Source organism: Pelodiscus sinensis, chromosome 11 (genome assembly GCF_049634645.1).
Source record: "Pelodiscus sinensis isolate JC-2024 chromosome 11, ASM4963464v1, whole genome shotgun sequence".
Taxonomy (NCBI): domain Eukaryota; kingdom Metazoa; phylum Chordata; order Testudines; family Trionychidae; genus Pelodiscus; species Pelodiscus sinensis.
Genome location: NC_134721.1, coordinates 22,230,430 through 22,247,101, shown reverse-complemented (window position 1 = coordinate 22,247,101; position 16,672 = coordinate 22,230,430). Strand labels below are relative to the sequence as shown.

Genomic DNA, 16,672 nt, shown 5'->3' with positions numbered 1-16,672 from the left:
CCCATCTCACATGCAATGCCACAGGACGAAATAGCTCTTCCCCTCTTTCTCCTGGAGAAATGGCTACTGGAATAGAACAGCAGTCATGAAGGAGAATACCCAGGGCAGATCAGTTCCTTCAAGATCAGATTTCAGGAGTGAAGCTCAGGGAAATCTAGTTATGAATAAAGTGTATCATGAGCCTAAGGGGCCTTGTTGAAAAATAAAGATGGACTCAAACCACAAAAGTTGGCGCTCAACTCTGTTTCCAAACATCTCAGAGTTGAGAGGGCGAGGTATGGGTTTGGTTCATTATGAAGATGGGGCCATTCACATTTGGATCTGGAGCTGGGATCCGATTTCAAACATCCCTGGCTGGAAAGAGCTATTTGGAGCCAGAGTTTTCACTGGTTCCCATTTTCTGGTATGACTGTGTGTGAAAGAGGCTGTGCCTTTACCAAGCTGTGCTTTCCGGCTTCTTGAATCCAGCGGATATTGTCATGATACTGCTGCTTCACTGATGCACTGACTGCAATAGAACACAAGAAACCAGAAGGTTTAAAAAAATAGATGCAATGTGCTCTAAATACACTGAATTTATAAAACGGCTCCAGGGGTCAAATACTATTTTCCACAGAGACACAACAGAGGAATATAGGAATGACCATACTGGATCAGATCAGCAGCCAGTTACTTTAGAAGAACTGCAATAGACAGGTGTAGGATGATCTGTTTCAGATAGTCTGAGGCACTCTTCCAAATGCATAAAGATTAATTTAAACTCAGACACAAGAGGGTTTCCTACACTTTTGTTCACATTAAGTATAACAATTCTGGGTATCCTTATTGTGCCTATAAATGCTGAATACCTCTTTACTAAATTATTGACCCCAGCAATATCCAGCGGCAATTAGTTCCAAAGTCTAATTTCACATTGGGTGAAAAAGTGTTTCCTTTTAGCAATTTGATCTTCCAGCAATGCAAATCCAAAGAGAGTTGCTTAATGTTCATCTGAAAACAGAATCTGCTACAATGGTTGTAACCAGTGGGCCAAATTTCCTCATTTTCATCTATGTAATTCCACTTGAGAAATCAATGGGCCAAACTGAGCAGTAACAGAAATGAAAGGGTAAGTTACAAGTGGAGTATAAATTGGTCAGAAAATGGGTGTAAATGACAAAGAAGTGTAGCATGCATCAGACTGGCATGGGGAGGTGTTGTAATACAAATCTAAGATGTTGATTTCACTGAAGGTAAGTGTATCAGGTAATCAACTAACAAAAGGGAAGGAAAGTATAAAATAAAGTAGGGTCTGCTTTATTTCACACCTTCCTTTTAGGTCTTTGCTGTTATACCTTTCCTTCCACACCTTGGTGAGTAGAATGCACTAATTTGCATACCCACAAAATACCAAATTGATACGTCTCACTATAAAGCTCACAACCAACAACAGTTAATTTGGCACAGTCTCTCTCATGAAGTCTGAATCCGACCCCAGATGGAGCAGCATGGCATAGCAGTAATAATAAGACTACTGGCTTTTTCCCAAGGCAAATATACACAGACAAAACTAGAAACTGAGGAAAGTACAGGATATTCAAGATATGATTTAATATATTGCAAAAGAGAAATGACAATATGTTCATTTCTGCATAGGAAAGATACCCTACCGCAGGCCTGCACTCGCAGAGAGGGGGGGAAATGAGACTGTTTTAGTGATTCTTAAGGAATCATTGGCTTTATGCGTTGGCTATGAGCACCTCTAAATTATGCAGCAGGGACTAATATATCAGCTCTTATAATCACCAGGAGTAAAGGCTGAAACATCTGCTTGGATCATCCTTTTCTAGGAGGCTTGAATCGAACATTAAAACCTCTATGGAAACATCCTGTAGAATTTAATAGATACAACTCCCCTCAGGTATTATTAAAGTTTAACAAGGTTTATAAAAATTATTTTATAGAATTTAATAGTGAATGGGATCCTTTCGACAGTTTAAAAACAAATACTCAAGTGAGTCTAATTTTCTGTTCAGTCCAGGGGTTCAGACAAACCTACAGAAAGGATTTCATTTGCTATTGAATTGAATAGGACTTTTCCTTAAGAGGAGCTAGTTCAGAAAACTGCTGTCATTCAACTAAAGCTATGGGGGCATGAGACAACTAAATAAATCTGACCCTACTCCAGAGCCAAACACATTGGGTGTGTCTAGACTACAGGGTTTTGTTGACAAAAGTCCACTTTTGTCGACAAAACTATACCTGAGCCTACACTGCCACTGAGTTCGACAGAACTCAGCAGTTTTGTCAACGGCTGTAAACCTCATTCATGATAATGTCATGTCGACAAAGCGGCTTGCTTTGTCGACAGAACTGGATGTAGTCTAGACGCTCTTTGTCGACAGAAGCTTTGCCGACAAAAGCCTGTAGTCTAGATGTACCCATTGTCAGGCTCTCTTTTCTAAATGTTGGTGATCCCAGAGTTGGATTTCATGTTAGTCCTATAGGGGCTAGGGGAATAGAGTCCTTTCATTAAGTCTAAGATCCTAGAATAGAAAGTACTGATGTTCCTTCTTGAGCTGGTAGGGCTCAACCTTGGACTAATTCCATACATCTCTCATTTGCTAAACTGTTGCTGCCTCTCTCGGGAATATGTTCCAAAGTTAGACAAGCTACTGTGTTGCTTCTGGTATTTCACAGATACTGGTCTTTATTTAGGCTTTAAAGTACATTCTGATCTTACAAAAATAATCCTCACCAGCAAGGAAGTTGACTCCCTGTCTTCTAGCTTTTTTTTTTAATTTTATTTTTTGCTGTCCAACCCCATCAAACTCTGACGAGGGTGGTGAGCAAATTCCTCATTTAAATTAGTTATTGCTGTCCCTATCTCACTCTCATTTCAGCCCTAAAGTCAAGATTCCCAGCATATGTCCCAAGTGTCGTACAGATCAAGTGTGGAAATATACACAATACACTAAGTCCTTTGAGAATTTTAAGCCATTCTTCTCCTGGATTCGCAGATTTGAAGCAGCAAAATCATCTCTTTAAAAAAGGGAAGAATGGTTAAAATTGGAGTTGAGTCCAAACTGAAAGTCCTGATCTAAATTTGAAATTTTCCAAAATTCAGGATGTTGGCCTCCCAGCTTTGGTTGAACCTTTTGCAGTCTGTAAAATTCAAATGTGGGTTTAGGTTTTTTAATATCACTGATGTTAGGGAATGGCCAGATGCAGGATTTTGGTCTGCATGGATATATTTACAATGCCTGAACAGCAAATAGAACAGTCAAGAAACATGGGAGGTCAAACTGGAATCCCTGAAAGGCTGTATTTATTAGGTGCACTTTCCATACAAGTTCAGTTTTAATTTCTCTCTGAATTCCTCTGTCCATTGCTCTGCCAAGCACAACAGCAAATCCAATAACTGAGTTGCCCCCAAGTCTGCTTCCATCTGCTGGATTTTAAAATACCATTTTTACATCAATGTAAAAATATAAATAGCATTCCACTACCTTACTCCCTGTAAGAAGTATTTTCCCATAGCCTTTCCAAGCTTTATTAAATATACACAACACTCATATGCATGTATTTACACAATACCAAATTAATTTTGTAAAGACACCATGTGAAACATTCAAATGTCATCCATCAGCACATTTTGGGATGGAAAAAATTACTGGAGAATGAATCAAGGGGCAGATAAGTTGTGGTGTATTTATGTTGCCCTGGTACACAATACAACACCAGATATCACTCCTTTTCAACAAGCATGATTTAAGTGCACAGCAGTGCTCATCTTTTTAAAAAATGTATCTATATAGCAGTGAATCTGTCTGTGTGTCTGTTCAAAAACTCATGCCCTGGCTGGGATGATTTAGTTGGGGTTGGTCCTGCTTTTGGCAGGAGGTTGGACTTGATGACCTCCTGAGATCTCTTCCAGCCCTAGGATTCTCCTAAACTGTAAGAGCTAGGACCACCACATTTGGAATACAGCTTCCTCTTACCCTAACTTAAACCAAGGTCAGGGTTTGGTTGTGCTTGGAAAATGAGAAGAGCCAGGAATGGGATTATATCCCATTATATGGAAAGGGAGGGGGTAGAGAGAGGAGGGACGTGAAAGGGAGGGGCACAGAGAGGGGAGGGACACAATACTGAGAGTGCCTACGTGGGACAGCAGCAGCACCAATAGAGTGGCCGACAGAGATGGAGATCTACTATGTTGCCTGCCAGCACACTGGTAAGGAGCCCCCCCACCTCAAATGTGTAGCCTGCAGGCTGTGGCAAGGGGTGATGGAGGAGGGAACAGCCCCCAGAGCCTGTCCCCTCACCAGACAGTTTGCAGACCATGGAGGGGCCTCTGGAGCAGGGTAGATGGAGAGGGGGAAGCCCCCAGAGCCTCACTCCCACAACAGCTTGCAGGATGGGGGAGCGGTAGTGAGGGGTGGCATTCTATGGGAGATAGCTGGTGGGGGGAAGCCCCTGAAACCTAGCCTCCTCCCAGACAGCCTGAAGGCCATGGGGGCTCAGCTTGAGGGGGCAACAATTTCTGGAGTCTGGTCCCTTCCAGACAGCCTGCAGGACATGAGGGAGGGCAACTCCGCGGGTCCCACTGGCAGGAGAGCACTGCCCCGGTCCCCTGGGAGAAGCTGCCAGCGGAGCAGCACCACCCATGCCACCACAAGCGGCCCCAGTAAACCCCTCCATTTCCCAGTGTCCTGTCCTGAGCCCCCTGCCCTGAATCCTGCACCTCCCACCTGCTTTGACTTCAGAAGTCCCTCCCTCTCCCCTGAACCCCCCCACACCTCCAAAACCTCTACACTAAGCCACCTACCCCCTGGTCCCTCTCACTCCAGCCTTCATTTTCCTTCATTTTTGAAAAAATGTATGCATTTTTAAAAAAATCCTTCGGTTACAGACCCACGCAATGCCACGTACATCTGCTAGTTGTATATAATGGGAGCTCCTAGGTACAGGACCATTTTTGAAACTCTAACATGACTATTTTGATGGATCCACTTCACAGAAAACACTGCACTGAAAAACACCCCAGACTTAGAAGGTGCCGAGTGGTCTCCACTTCTGCTGAAGTCAATGAGAACTGAGGCCATTCAGCACCTTGCATGACTAATCTCTTTGGGTACGTCTACACTGCATCCCTAGTTCGAACTAGGGATGCAAATGGAGATGACCAAAATAGTTAATGAAGCGGAGATTTAAATATCCCGCGCCCCATTAACATGATCTCGCTGGCACGCTAGTTCCAATCACAGCTGATTCGAACCAGGAAGTGCTCGCCGGGACGCGTTAGTTCGGACTAAAGCCCTTAGTCCGAACTAATGTTACTCCTCATTTTTTGAGGAGTAACATTAGTTCGGACTAACGGCTTTAGTCCGAACTAACGCGTCCCGGCGAGCACTTCCTGGTTCGAATCAGCTGTGATTTGAACTAGCGTGCCGGCAAGATCATGTTAATGGGGCACGGGATATTTAAATCTCCGCTTCATTAACTACTTCGGTCGTCTCCATTTGCATCCCTAGTTTGAACTAGGGATGCAGTGTAGACGTACCCTTATTCAGTAACTCAGATCTGTGATGGGCAGCTAAGGCCATAATGTTAGATGTACATTATGAGAATACAATAGATTAGTTCCTTAAGCCTAGCAAAACCTATTACACCATGTTTAAGCATAGAAATATAGAAGGTTGGCATATCACTTCCCAGAAATGCTACTTTCTATCTCCACAGGAGCCTAATGATTCTGGAAGAAGATGAGGTCTCCTGATTCACATTCTTCTGGTTACATCCCAGTGTGTTCATGCACAAAGCAAAAACAGTAAAAGAGAAAAAAAAATAAATGAAAACTTATATTCTGATGCCCTTAAAAATGGCCTTTACTATCCTTCCTCTTACAGACTGTCTTAACAGTGCAGTACCAGAGGCTGGCCGTGGCAGCCTTTAATGACAACAATGTGTTCTAGAGAAAAGCAAAACTGGAAAATATAATACTTGATCTGGGGTCAAGAGAATGGTGTAGGCAGCATTTAGGGTTAGAAGCTCAAGTTTTGGGACTGGTTCTGTTCAATATCTTCATCAATGATATTGTCACAGAGAATACGCTTATTAAGTTTGCAGATGATATGAAGCTGGAAGGGGTTGCAACTGCTCTGGAGGATAGGTTCATAATTCAAAATGATCTGGACAAACTGGAGAAATGGCCTGAGGTAAACAGGATGAAGTTTAATAAGGACAAATGCAAAATACTCCACTTAGGAAAGAACAATCCATTTCACACATACAGAATGGGAAGCAACTGTCTAGGAAGGAGTTCGGCAGAAAGGGATCTAGGGATCATAGTGGACCACGAGCTAAATATGAGTCAACAGTGTGACGCTGTTGCAAAAACAGCAAACATGATTCTAGGATGCATTAACAGGATAGGTTATTAGCCTGAATGGAGGTTGAAGTTCTTGCACTGCTACAGACTTACCTTAGACAAGTCACTAAGTCTTTCTGTACTTCAATTCCTCACCTGTAAGCAGGGGACAATAGCATTGCCCTATTTCTGGGGAGTGGTAAGAGTAAGCACATTCACAGATTGTAAGGTGCTCAGCTACTGAACGCGGGAAGGACCAGGTAAGTACCACAGACAGACTGATTTGGTATAAAAGTCAAAGCAGAATCAGGCCCTATATTTTAAAAAATGGCTGTCAATTATACAGGCCCTGTATGGGAAAATTATGGGAAAAAATATTTGGCACCAAAACCACAACCACAGACCAGATAGTCAGGATTATGGGGGGGAAGGGCAGGCGCAAACAATAGAGCCCACATTAAATCCTCATTGTGAAATTGCACCCACAAAACTGGAGATCAATTAGAGGCCCAAACAGAAATTAATCTACTGGTTTAAAGGTAATTTTGTTTTTCTGCAATAAACACACCTGAGTGAGAACTTAGCTGTGACCACTTTGTTTGGTGCATTTAATGCTCACAACAGGTGCCAGGTGGACCACTTTATACTAGGGATGTTAAGAGATGGGTATTGAACTAATCAAGTAGTCAATACAATTTTTATCAACTACTCGATTAGTCAATAAACAGTCCAGCTCAGTCCCAGCTCATGCTGGGTGTGGGACCAAATCCTGCTGCGGCTCTGCAATTTAAAAGGCAGTAGGAGCCAGGCAGTGTGTGTGTCCCCCCCCCCCCCCCCCCCCCCCGGGCTCTTACTGCATTTTAAATTGCAGAGCTTCAATGGGGTTTAGTCCTAGACTGGCATGAGCCGGGACTGAGCCAGGCTGCTAGCCCGTCCAGCTCCTATTACATTTTAAGTTCACAGCCCACCTAAGAGTAAAGAGGTGCATCAGCATCCTGGGCCTCTATTTCTATTTATAAAACCTCAAAGGTGCCCATCCCCCAAAGCTGTGGGTGCCATGACACAAAGGACATCACACACTATCATTCATGTTTCATGCAATGGACTAACCCTCTGACACAAAGCAAGAGTCTCCCCTGACTGCAGTCCATTTCACAAATAACTCAAAGCTGCACCTGCTGGAGAACATATACTGCATGCAACACAGAATCACAGATGATTAGGACTGGAAGAGACCTCAGGAGGTTATCTAGTCCAATCCCTGCTTGAAGCAGGACCAACCTCGACTAATTCATACCAGCCAGTATTTTGTCAAGCCAGGCCTTAAAAAACCAGGCCTGTAATAAACACACCCGAGTGAGGACTTAACTGTGACCACTTTCTTTGGTGCATTTAATGCTCACAACAGGTGCCAGGTGGACCACTTTATACTAAGGATGTTAAGAGGTGGGTATTTAACTAATCAAGTGGTTGATAGAATTTTTATCAACTACTCGATTAGTCAATAAACAGTCCAGCTCAGTCCTGGCTCATGCTGGGTGCAGGACCAAATCCTGCTGCGGCTCTGCAATTTAAAAGGCAGTAGGAGCCAGGGTCCCTGCCCCCTCCTCCTTTCTCTCCTCCCCCCAGCTCTTACTGCATTTTCCCCTTTGTAAAATGGGGATAACGCTATTGATCTTCTTTGTAAAACATTTTGAACCCTACTGATCAAAAGCTCTAAATAAGAACTGGACATTTCTATTGTATTTTTAGCTGAGTCTCAAGGTGACAAAGACAGGGAAAGGTGCAGCAAAATCCATACCATGTGCAGATGGAAAATTCTGCTCTTGGTCACATTTGTAGTTTATTCATCTAGTAGCAGCCCTGGGCTCCATAAATCTATTACACAGCGCTTGTAGGTCATAAACATTGGCTGCACTGCTTGCTGACTTTAATGCCTATATGGAGCAGATAAGAGCTTGTTTTTTCAGCTCTCACTCGAAAGACATAGCAAACTGCATGGATCTCCATTTACTTGCACCCCGTTCTTCACAAAACATGCCCCTTTTATGACAGAAAAAGAGTTGACGTCCTACCTCCCTGATGTATAGCGTCTTCAAGCACCGACGCGGCAATTAAGTCAGTGGTAGCCAGATCCTGCGGGTCACCTGAGGTACAAACCCAGCGGAATGGCCCAAATCCTAGGGAAAAAATGTCTCTGGGAAGGGAATATGTTTCATTAAGAGATAGTTGAAATTCCTGTCTGATTTATCCTGGCAGTGAGCAATGCTTTTCTTTCATTAACTGAAGATGGAAGTATTCAAAATATTTCAAACAAACTAATCTAAACAGAAAGCACTTGGGACTGTTTCTCCAGAATTTAAACAAAGCTGTCTCACAAAGACATCAGTTGGTGTGGGGGAAATCACAACTGTACTTGTAGTGCTAGAAAACTCAAGGCAGCTCACTGAACCAGGGTGTTCCCCAGTTGATCGCAGGTCCTTTCATAAAACAAGATCTTGGAAGCCTGGCTGTCTCCCTCCTTATACCAGGGTAGTCAAATGACTTCTGTGAGGTTATGCCTGGTTTACACCAATGTGAGAGGAGCACCCGGCCCCTCACTTTAATATCCACAGAGTGAGAGCTTGATTCAGCTGCTCTCTTGCACCCTTGCCTATTTCCAGCTATGGAACATGAATGCAAAGTGGGTGTATATGTATACATCCATGGAAAAGAATGGAGAAGACTGATTTGGTAGCCCTCTACCTTACATTGCATGTTGAGGGAACTTTTTGTTCCCATTCTATTTAGGCTGGCCCCTTGTCCAGTATTAAACCAGACAGTCCAGGGTTTGTTCCTATCTAGTACTCAGAATTGGATGTAGTTTTGTGCAGTACCAGATGGGGTTGCCCTTTTGAAGAGCACACTGCTTAATCCCCATCAGCATGACCTGGCATGTGATTGGGAGCAGAGTGGCTCTTAAAAATACTCCCCCCCCCCCCACCCCCCGTGTGGCATAACCTTGAACACATCATGTGCCTGAGGTCATGCTGCACGGGGCAGAGCGGCGCGCTCTTAACAATGGTACCCCAATGTGGTGTGACCTGGCATGCACCATGCCCCTGGCATGTCACACTGCTATTGGTGAAGTGGCCGCACCCTTAAAAATGGCAACCTCTGTGCAGCATACACCTCACATGCACCGTGCATCCTAGACCACATCAGTGGGAGTGGAGCAGTGCACTCTTAAAAATGGCATCCTCCTCCCCCCCCCCCATGCAACATGACTGTGCGTGCCCTGTGTGTCCATGATCATACCAGTGGGGGAAAGGTCGCGCCATTTTGGACACCGCTCCAATGCAAATGAACATGTGGCCCACACCACAGTAATACTAGAGCAAGTGGCATTAGCACTGAGCCCAGATGGGACAATTCATGGCTGAACACCTCTCACTTCACCACCATTTTATTCTTGGAATAGGTCTAGGCAGGAGCTGGCCCTGTAATTCAGGTCCCTGAGTTAACCTATTTTTTGACTATTCCCCTAAAAAGCAGATCAGTTTATGGTTCCTTTTCTACAGTAGATGGAAACAGCTCATTGCTCCAAGTTATCTATTTCTTCCAACATACCCCATAATGTGCTGAACATAGGAAGGGTATCGGAATTCAGTTTTATTGGCTCCTCTTTTCTCGACATCAGCACCTGCAAATAGATTTTAAATGCAGATTAGTTGATGAGAAGAGCAGCTACATACTTGAGCCAAATTGTTCATGTACAACACAGGTCTTCCCTTTTTTAAAGAGTGGCCTTATGGTACCTTCCTTCTCCTACATCCCTTTTAGGGGTGCTGTGTGAAAGGGAGGGGGCAGCTGGGTGAACATGGGGAGGGTAATGGGTAGTAGAGGATCTTCTTTTAAGGGAACAATGGAGGCAGTGTGGCCAGGGCAGTCCTCCATTGGAGCAGCTCTGTCACAGAGCTGGCTGGAGAGAGGGAACAAGATGCCTGAATCAGCAGACTGACAAAGGGCTTCTGTATGGAAGTCCCTGGCCTCCTGTAGCTACCAGGGTTGTGGAAAGTCACACAGCTCATATCTTGGGAATGGGCAACACCTTCCCTAAATTAAAAAAGGCAGGAGAAATCTATAGGGAAAGCTGTGATTTCTTCCCCCTTTCTATGGGATTTTCTACAAGGGAAGCAATACAGACAGCTCTAAAGTAAATAGGTGCTGAAGCAAACTGACACACAGCCGACCCAGCTGTGCATCTCCCCACTTTGGACACATTACACTCTCCTTGGCTTTAGCATTTAGGCTCCAAGTGAAATTCTCTTAAAATCTCCCACCATTTCTTATATTTGTTTTAAATGTTCTTGTTAGAAGAAAGAAAACAGACTAAAAAAGCTGAATGCAACCAAATTAACTATATTCAACGGGTCTTGTATTTTGCAGAAGCCACAGAACATCCTCAAAGCCAGCCCTACTTCTTTCTTTTTCTTGTTTTTTTAATCGCTCATTTGTGCTGTTCATTTTCCAGTTTTACAATGCCAGCTAGTGAAAGAAAGAAAAAATACTCTTACTAAACCCTGCAGTACCAACAAGGGGGTGCTTAAAAAGTGCCATGAAGCCCTTGAGGTGAGATTTTGTGCTGCACCACAAAACTCAAGAGTCCCAAAGGAGGCAAGGAAGACACCATTGTACCCTTCCAGTTTGAGGCTACTCCGTGGACAGAACTGCTGTTGATAGCAGCCACTTGTCTCCTCAGACTGAAAATACAAAAGGTTTGTATCTCAGAAGGGGAGGAGCAAAGGTGGGCTAGTCATGTGTCTTCTACCAGCTCTGTAACAAGGACCCACTTGGAATGTTTGTCCCACCCTTAGCCCTGCCTCTGAAACCAGATGTGTGGGGGACCCTCATAGATCAGCATATGGCTGGCCAATACAGTCAGTGCCTGCAACAGAGAAATTTTTCACTGGCTTTTTCAAGGGTCTTTTAACAGCCACTGTGCAGGAGCCATTGTAGAAGGGGGAGTCCTTCCCCCAACATTTTAAAGGGTCAAACAAATGCTCTGCATGGAGATATCTCGACAATGTGCTCACACAGAGGCAGCAGCAGGATCAGGGCTTTATTCTGCAAACTGCACACTGGCATGCTGTTATTTTGCATAGAATGGAGGCAGGAGTATCTAGATTGGTACCCACAGTTCAACTGCTGGTGTGAGTTGTGCCAACTCAGCAGAGGCTTCTCTTTAGAAAGCTTGGACCCTGGAGTCCATCATCTGTGCCCAGCCTTGGGTGCCAAGTTATGGATGTGAAATTAGAGGACACTTTTAAAACTGTACATTTTATTTTTCTCCTTTAAGGAAAGACAGACTTTGCTTTCCATCCACCCTTACAAAAAAAGTCAGTGCTGATACTTTAAAAACCAAAGGGGCATCTTTTCAGTGGTACAGAGCACCTGTTTCTCACACTGACGTCACTTGGAGCTGTAGTTGCCTATGAGAACTGGAAACAAACACTACAGAATAAAGCCCAATACCTCTGGCCTTCATGAGAAAAAGAGCAGCACCAATTTAATTTCCAGGCAGAACAGACTCTACTGATGCAATCTACATAGAAGACCTGATCTTACAAAGGTAATGAAATATATTTTACTGGCCAGAAGAGAGAGAAGTGCCTTGATTAAATCTAGGAAAGCCAGCATCCACTCACCGGCTCTCTGAGCTTCCAAGAGAAAAGCATTGCCATAGTCCCAAAAAAACATGCCTTTATCAGACAGCCTGTTTATAGCAGCCACTTGTCTCCTCAGACTGAAAGTACAAAAGCAGAAAGTTAGCTCTGATATTCATTCATTTATATAAAAGGGCACTATCAGGAACACCCTAACACAGCTGATATGGCTTGGGATGTGAAAGGGTGGGGAAAGTAGAACAGATGAATTTGGAAGACCTAAGATCAACCCATTGCCTAAGCCTGATAGACACCTAATAAAAATAACTTTCCACATCTGTAGCCCTGTTACTACAGATGTGAAAAGTTAACCTGTAACCAGCAGGGTCTGGAGCAGTTCCCTGTCTGCCTTGGGCAAGGGACTGCCCAGCCCTGCAGGGGGCTCACTGTGGACAGAGGCTGCTCTTGTCCAGATTAACTCCCATCTGTGGTTGGCCTGGACACTTCTCAGGCAGGGGCGGCTCCAGTGTCCAGAAGAGTTTCTGTCTGTGAGAAGCCCAGGCGCCCCACAGGCAGGGGCTGCACCGGCATCCGGAACAATTTCTGTCCATTGGGGATTCAACCTGCTGCAAATAGGGGCTGCTCCGCTGGGAGCCAGTGGTAGCCCCAATACCCCCACACACATGGGGGAGTGTACAGGGGGAAGGCTGAGAAATGGCAGCCAGTCCCAGCATGGGACTGGAGCATCCCCCCCACCCAGATGAGGCTTAATTGGTTAACTGGTTAAACCGGTTAATTAATCGGGATTCTACATCCCTTCCTCTTATCCAAAGCTCTCCAAATGCTTTACAAAATATTAAGTGAATCTCACCTCATCACTGTGATGTAGGGTGAGTAACTCACAGAAGTCACCACATATAACTCAGAAATGCAGCCACCTCTAGGTTGGAACACAAGAGCTGTTGAACCACACACAGCAACATTGAAAAGAAAGTGAATCATGGAAGTCTGATAACTAGCTGAATCTACAGAGATTAATTCAGAGAAGCAGCATGTTGTTATTGTATCTGAAAAGCCAACACAGCCCAGATATCTATACTATTATGACAATTGCTAGTGGACCTTTAATGACCACGGTGATCTGGAGCTTGGTTTTATATGTTATCCAGAGGAGACCTCCTACCTCAGCACCATACCTGTTAGCAGCAAGCTACAACACAAGTTAAATACTAAGCTAGGCCAAAGAGTGCCACCGACTAAATTAACAGCAGTACTTCCCACACATGTGCCATCCAAATAATAAGCCATCAGAGCTTCTGAGATCTAACAGGAAAAATTACAAAAGATGGTACTGCTAGAGACTGCTTCTTGGCACAGAGCTGTGAGTTTCCAGTAATAAGGTAAACCTAGCAAAAGCCAGCTACTCCAGACATATATAATGTGAGCAACTCCTCCTTCCTTCTGGATCAGAGATCTAAGAGCTTCAGGCAGCAAGAGAGCTACCACTGCTAATCTTTGCCACCTCTTCTTGGATCCAGGAGTTATGGACTGAAAAACCCCAGCAAAACCCAGCAAATGGCAAAAGCTCAAAATCAATACAACTGGGGCTCTTACATTTGTAATGGTCCCAGAAATAACGTCCACTTCCAGCAAAGTCATTTGTTAACTTAGGATGAGATAAAAATTCAGGACATTAATGAAACCACTTTTAGCCCTCTCTGACCTTCTCCAAGGAGGATTTCCCTTCTCTGGAGATCTTTGCAATTCTTTGCTTCTTTTCCTTTAACCAGCCCTTCAAAGCACACACAAGGGCCTGACTATTTTGACCTCATTGCAGTTCCCAGTTGTTTTTTGGAAAAAAATCCAGGTCCCACATCAGAATAACTAACAAACAAACAGAGAGTAAAACAATCCCAGGAGATAATTCAGTCCATCTCTTGAGCAACACAGGGGCCTATTTTCCTCTTTTTTTCAGCGGTATAAATCATGAGTGAAGACAATGGCATTAAATAGCTAGCTAAACAATTTAACCTATTGCTTAGCTATAATTTAGCTAAGTAAGGAAAGAATCAGACCCTGATTCTAATCTCTATTGTTTCTTCTTCAGTGCTTATTTGCACAGTTCCCAATTCTAATCTCACTTGCAATGGAATAAATGAGAAATTAACAGAATTAAACCAATGCATAATCAATAAGATCAGGCTCATTAAATTATCCTGCATCTTATGAAAAGGCCCCACTGGAAATTAGCTTGCATGCAATGCTGTTCTCAGAACAGCATCTAAAATGAAGGACTGAGAGACTGAAATAATCATTTTAGGCCCCTGGGCCAAAGCCAAACAGGTGACAAATTCTGTCTTCTTCTGGTAAAAACCTCTTCAAGCAAGAGTGTTTCTAAATGGAATGAGATCAGCAGGAGTGAAGAATAATAGCATTCAGAGCCAAACAACCTGTGTAACAGCAAGCACCTGTTGGGTTTTAGTGGGGAACAATAGCATTTCCCCTGCTCCTAGCCAATTAGTGCAGCTACTAGCAGGTCTGGAAATGATACAGAATATAGATGTTGTTTATCTTCTGCTCTGGATGTTTAATAAAATCTAGTTCACATGCTAGGTCCTTACATAGGCTATAACGCTCAGCATACCACTGAAATAGACCCCAGCAGATATTTTCAGACCTTAGTTCATATACAGTAGGAAATAACCCTGCATAGCAGGTTGAGGGACTAAACAATCTAATAAACCGTTTCCCTTTCTAGAATCTGTGGAGCCGATTCTATATCAGATACACCTATGTAAAAGCAGCCACTCTGCAGGATCTAAAAGCATTAGCCCAGTGTAACTTCAGCAATGTTTCTCCAGATTTACATGCAGGGTGCCGTCTAAACTGTACCTGTTGCTCGAAATAAGCTATGCAATTTGAGCTATGCAAATTGCGTAGCTTATTTTAAAATGTGGTGCTGCCTACACAGCACTTATTTTGAAATAAACTGCTATTCTGAAACGTCCCTTACTCCTCGTGGAATGAAGTTTACAGGGACATTGGAATAGCGAGCCCGTTATATTTCAAAATAATGGGCTCGCTCAACAGCAGCAGTCTAGCTATTTCAGGATACTGCAGGTATCCCAAAATAGTGCTGCAGTGTAGACAAAGCCTGAGAGAACTGAAAGCAGAGTCTGGCCCATTGATTCTGTCAGCCTTTCTGTGGGGAAGACAAGAATCTTGTCACGAGAGAAGCAAAATAAACACTGAGCCTAGAAAGTTTTAGCAGCCATACCCATGTAGCCAAGGTTGGATGTTCCTCTAACAGGTCTGCTCTCAGAATTATTGCTGGGATGTTCTAGGGCTTGTGCTATGCTGGAGGGCAGCCTCACGGATCACAGTGGCCCCTTCTAGCATTGGGATCTATGAATAAGATCATTATTTACCTTTCTTGCACCAGGGTACAGAACCTCCCTGGATTGGTCGACATGAGCTGATTTGCCTCCTCAAAGCTGAGCTGCACTGGGTAGTATCCTCCACTGAACGGATTGTGACAGGAGGTTTGGTCTGATCCAAGATCCACTAACTGTTCTCCTGTTGTGTCAAGCTCATGGACAAGCCTCTCCCTATGGATAGGAAAGATAATGAATAGACTGCTTGTCTGGTGGCTGCCATTGCAAGCTTCACCTCATAGTAATGTTCCTTGGGAGCATCAGCAGTCCCTATTAGGGTTTTTCAGGTATATTCCTAAAGATTTTTTATAATATTACAAGGATACTATGGATTGGCAACACCTGTTTGTGGATGCCTGACATAAATATAATCCTTGTCATTGATTTCAGTGAGCTTTGGATCAAGCCACCAAAGCAGCACATTTTCTATTCTCGATATTCTGATTACCAAGGGATTGTCCTTCATTAAGACACCATCCTCTTGTTTCTGTTACCAAGGATTTATTTTAAAACAGCGCTCAGTGCTTTGTTACCTTTGCTCTTTGTTTCCAAAGGCAAAGTTATCCATTTGTGCCCAAAGGGGTACTTTGGTCAACAAAATGTAATTATCCATTTTGGAATTTTAACACCCAATTTACCAGCAAGAGTCAAGACATTGCTTTAATGGTTAGTTTGAAGGATAATTCCTTTTATTGACAAGCTTGGGCATTGTTCCAAGCTAACTCGCAAGGAAGAGTGCCACCTACCTTCGGGTACTTACCAAAGATCTACCACATTCCCGTGGTAGCCCAAACTAAGGGTAAATTTATTATTTCTTGCTTCCCTATAATAGGTTAAAAATGGAAAAAATTATCATCTGAATAGTTGCTGTTTACAAACTACACATGAACATGCAAAGCATTCATTCAAAACAGCAGAGAAAAACAAGGGGGGTTCCAACAGAACGAGAGGTTATGAACGCTATCAGCCTAAACCTACAAGACCCCGATGGAGCAGTGGGATTCCTTGAGTAGATGGGGAGTACTGGGTGCATAAGAAATGCAGGATTAGGCACTGTACCCAGAACTGGACATCACAAGGAAGAGCCAGCCTTCTTAGTTAGACAGGCTTTCTGGAAACAGGAAGAAACCTCCAAAGAGTTTCAGAGCAAACAGAGCTCAGAGTGTGCTGTTAGTTCTGAACACGTTAAGGTGCCAGACAAGCCAAACACTATTCCTTTCATTTAAAAACCTCAACAGTATTCT

At 43.6% G+C, this 16,672-nt stretch overlaps 1 protein-coding gene across 1 annotated transcript in view; it reads right to left on the bottom strand.

Annotated features, from left to right (window-relative positions):
• Window positions 1-16,672, bottom strand: part of UROC1 (urocanate hydratase 1) — a 76,689-nt gene that overhangs the window by 22,606 nt on the left and 37,411 nt on the right. Inside the window, exons 10-15 of the mRNA XM_006131264.4 lie at window positions 16,189-16,251; window positions 15,423-15,602; window positions 12,037-12,134; window positions 9,959-10,031; window positions 8,425-8,546; window positions 438-508 (exon numbers count right to left, since the gene is read on the bottom strand). Coding sequence (XP_006131326.1) covers window positions 438-508; window positions 8,425-8,546; window positions 9,959-10,031; window positions 12,037-12,134; window positions 15,423-15,602; window positions 16,189-16,251 — 607 coding nt within the window. The remainder of the gene's footprint in view (window positions 1-437; window positions 509-8,424; window positions 8,547-9,958; window positions 10,032-12,036; window positions 12,135-15,422; window positions 15,603-16,188; window positions 16,252-16,672) is intronic.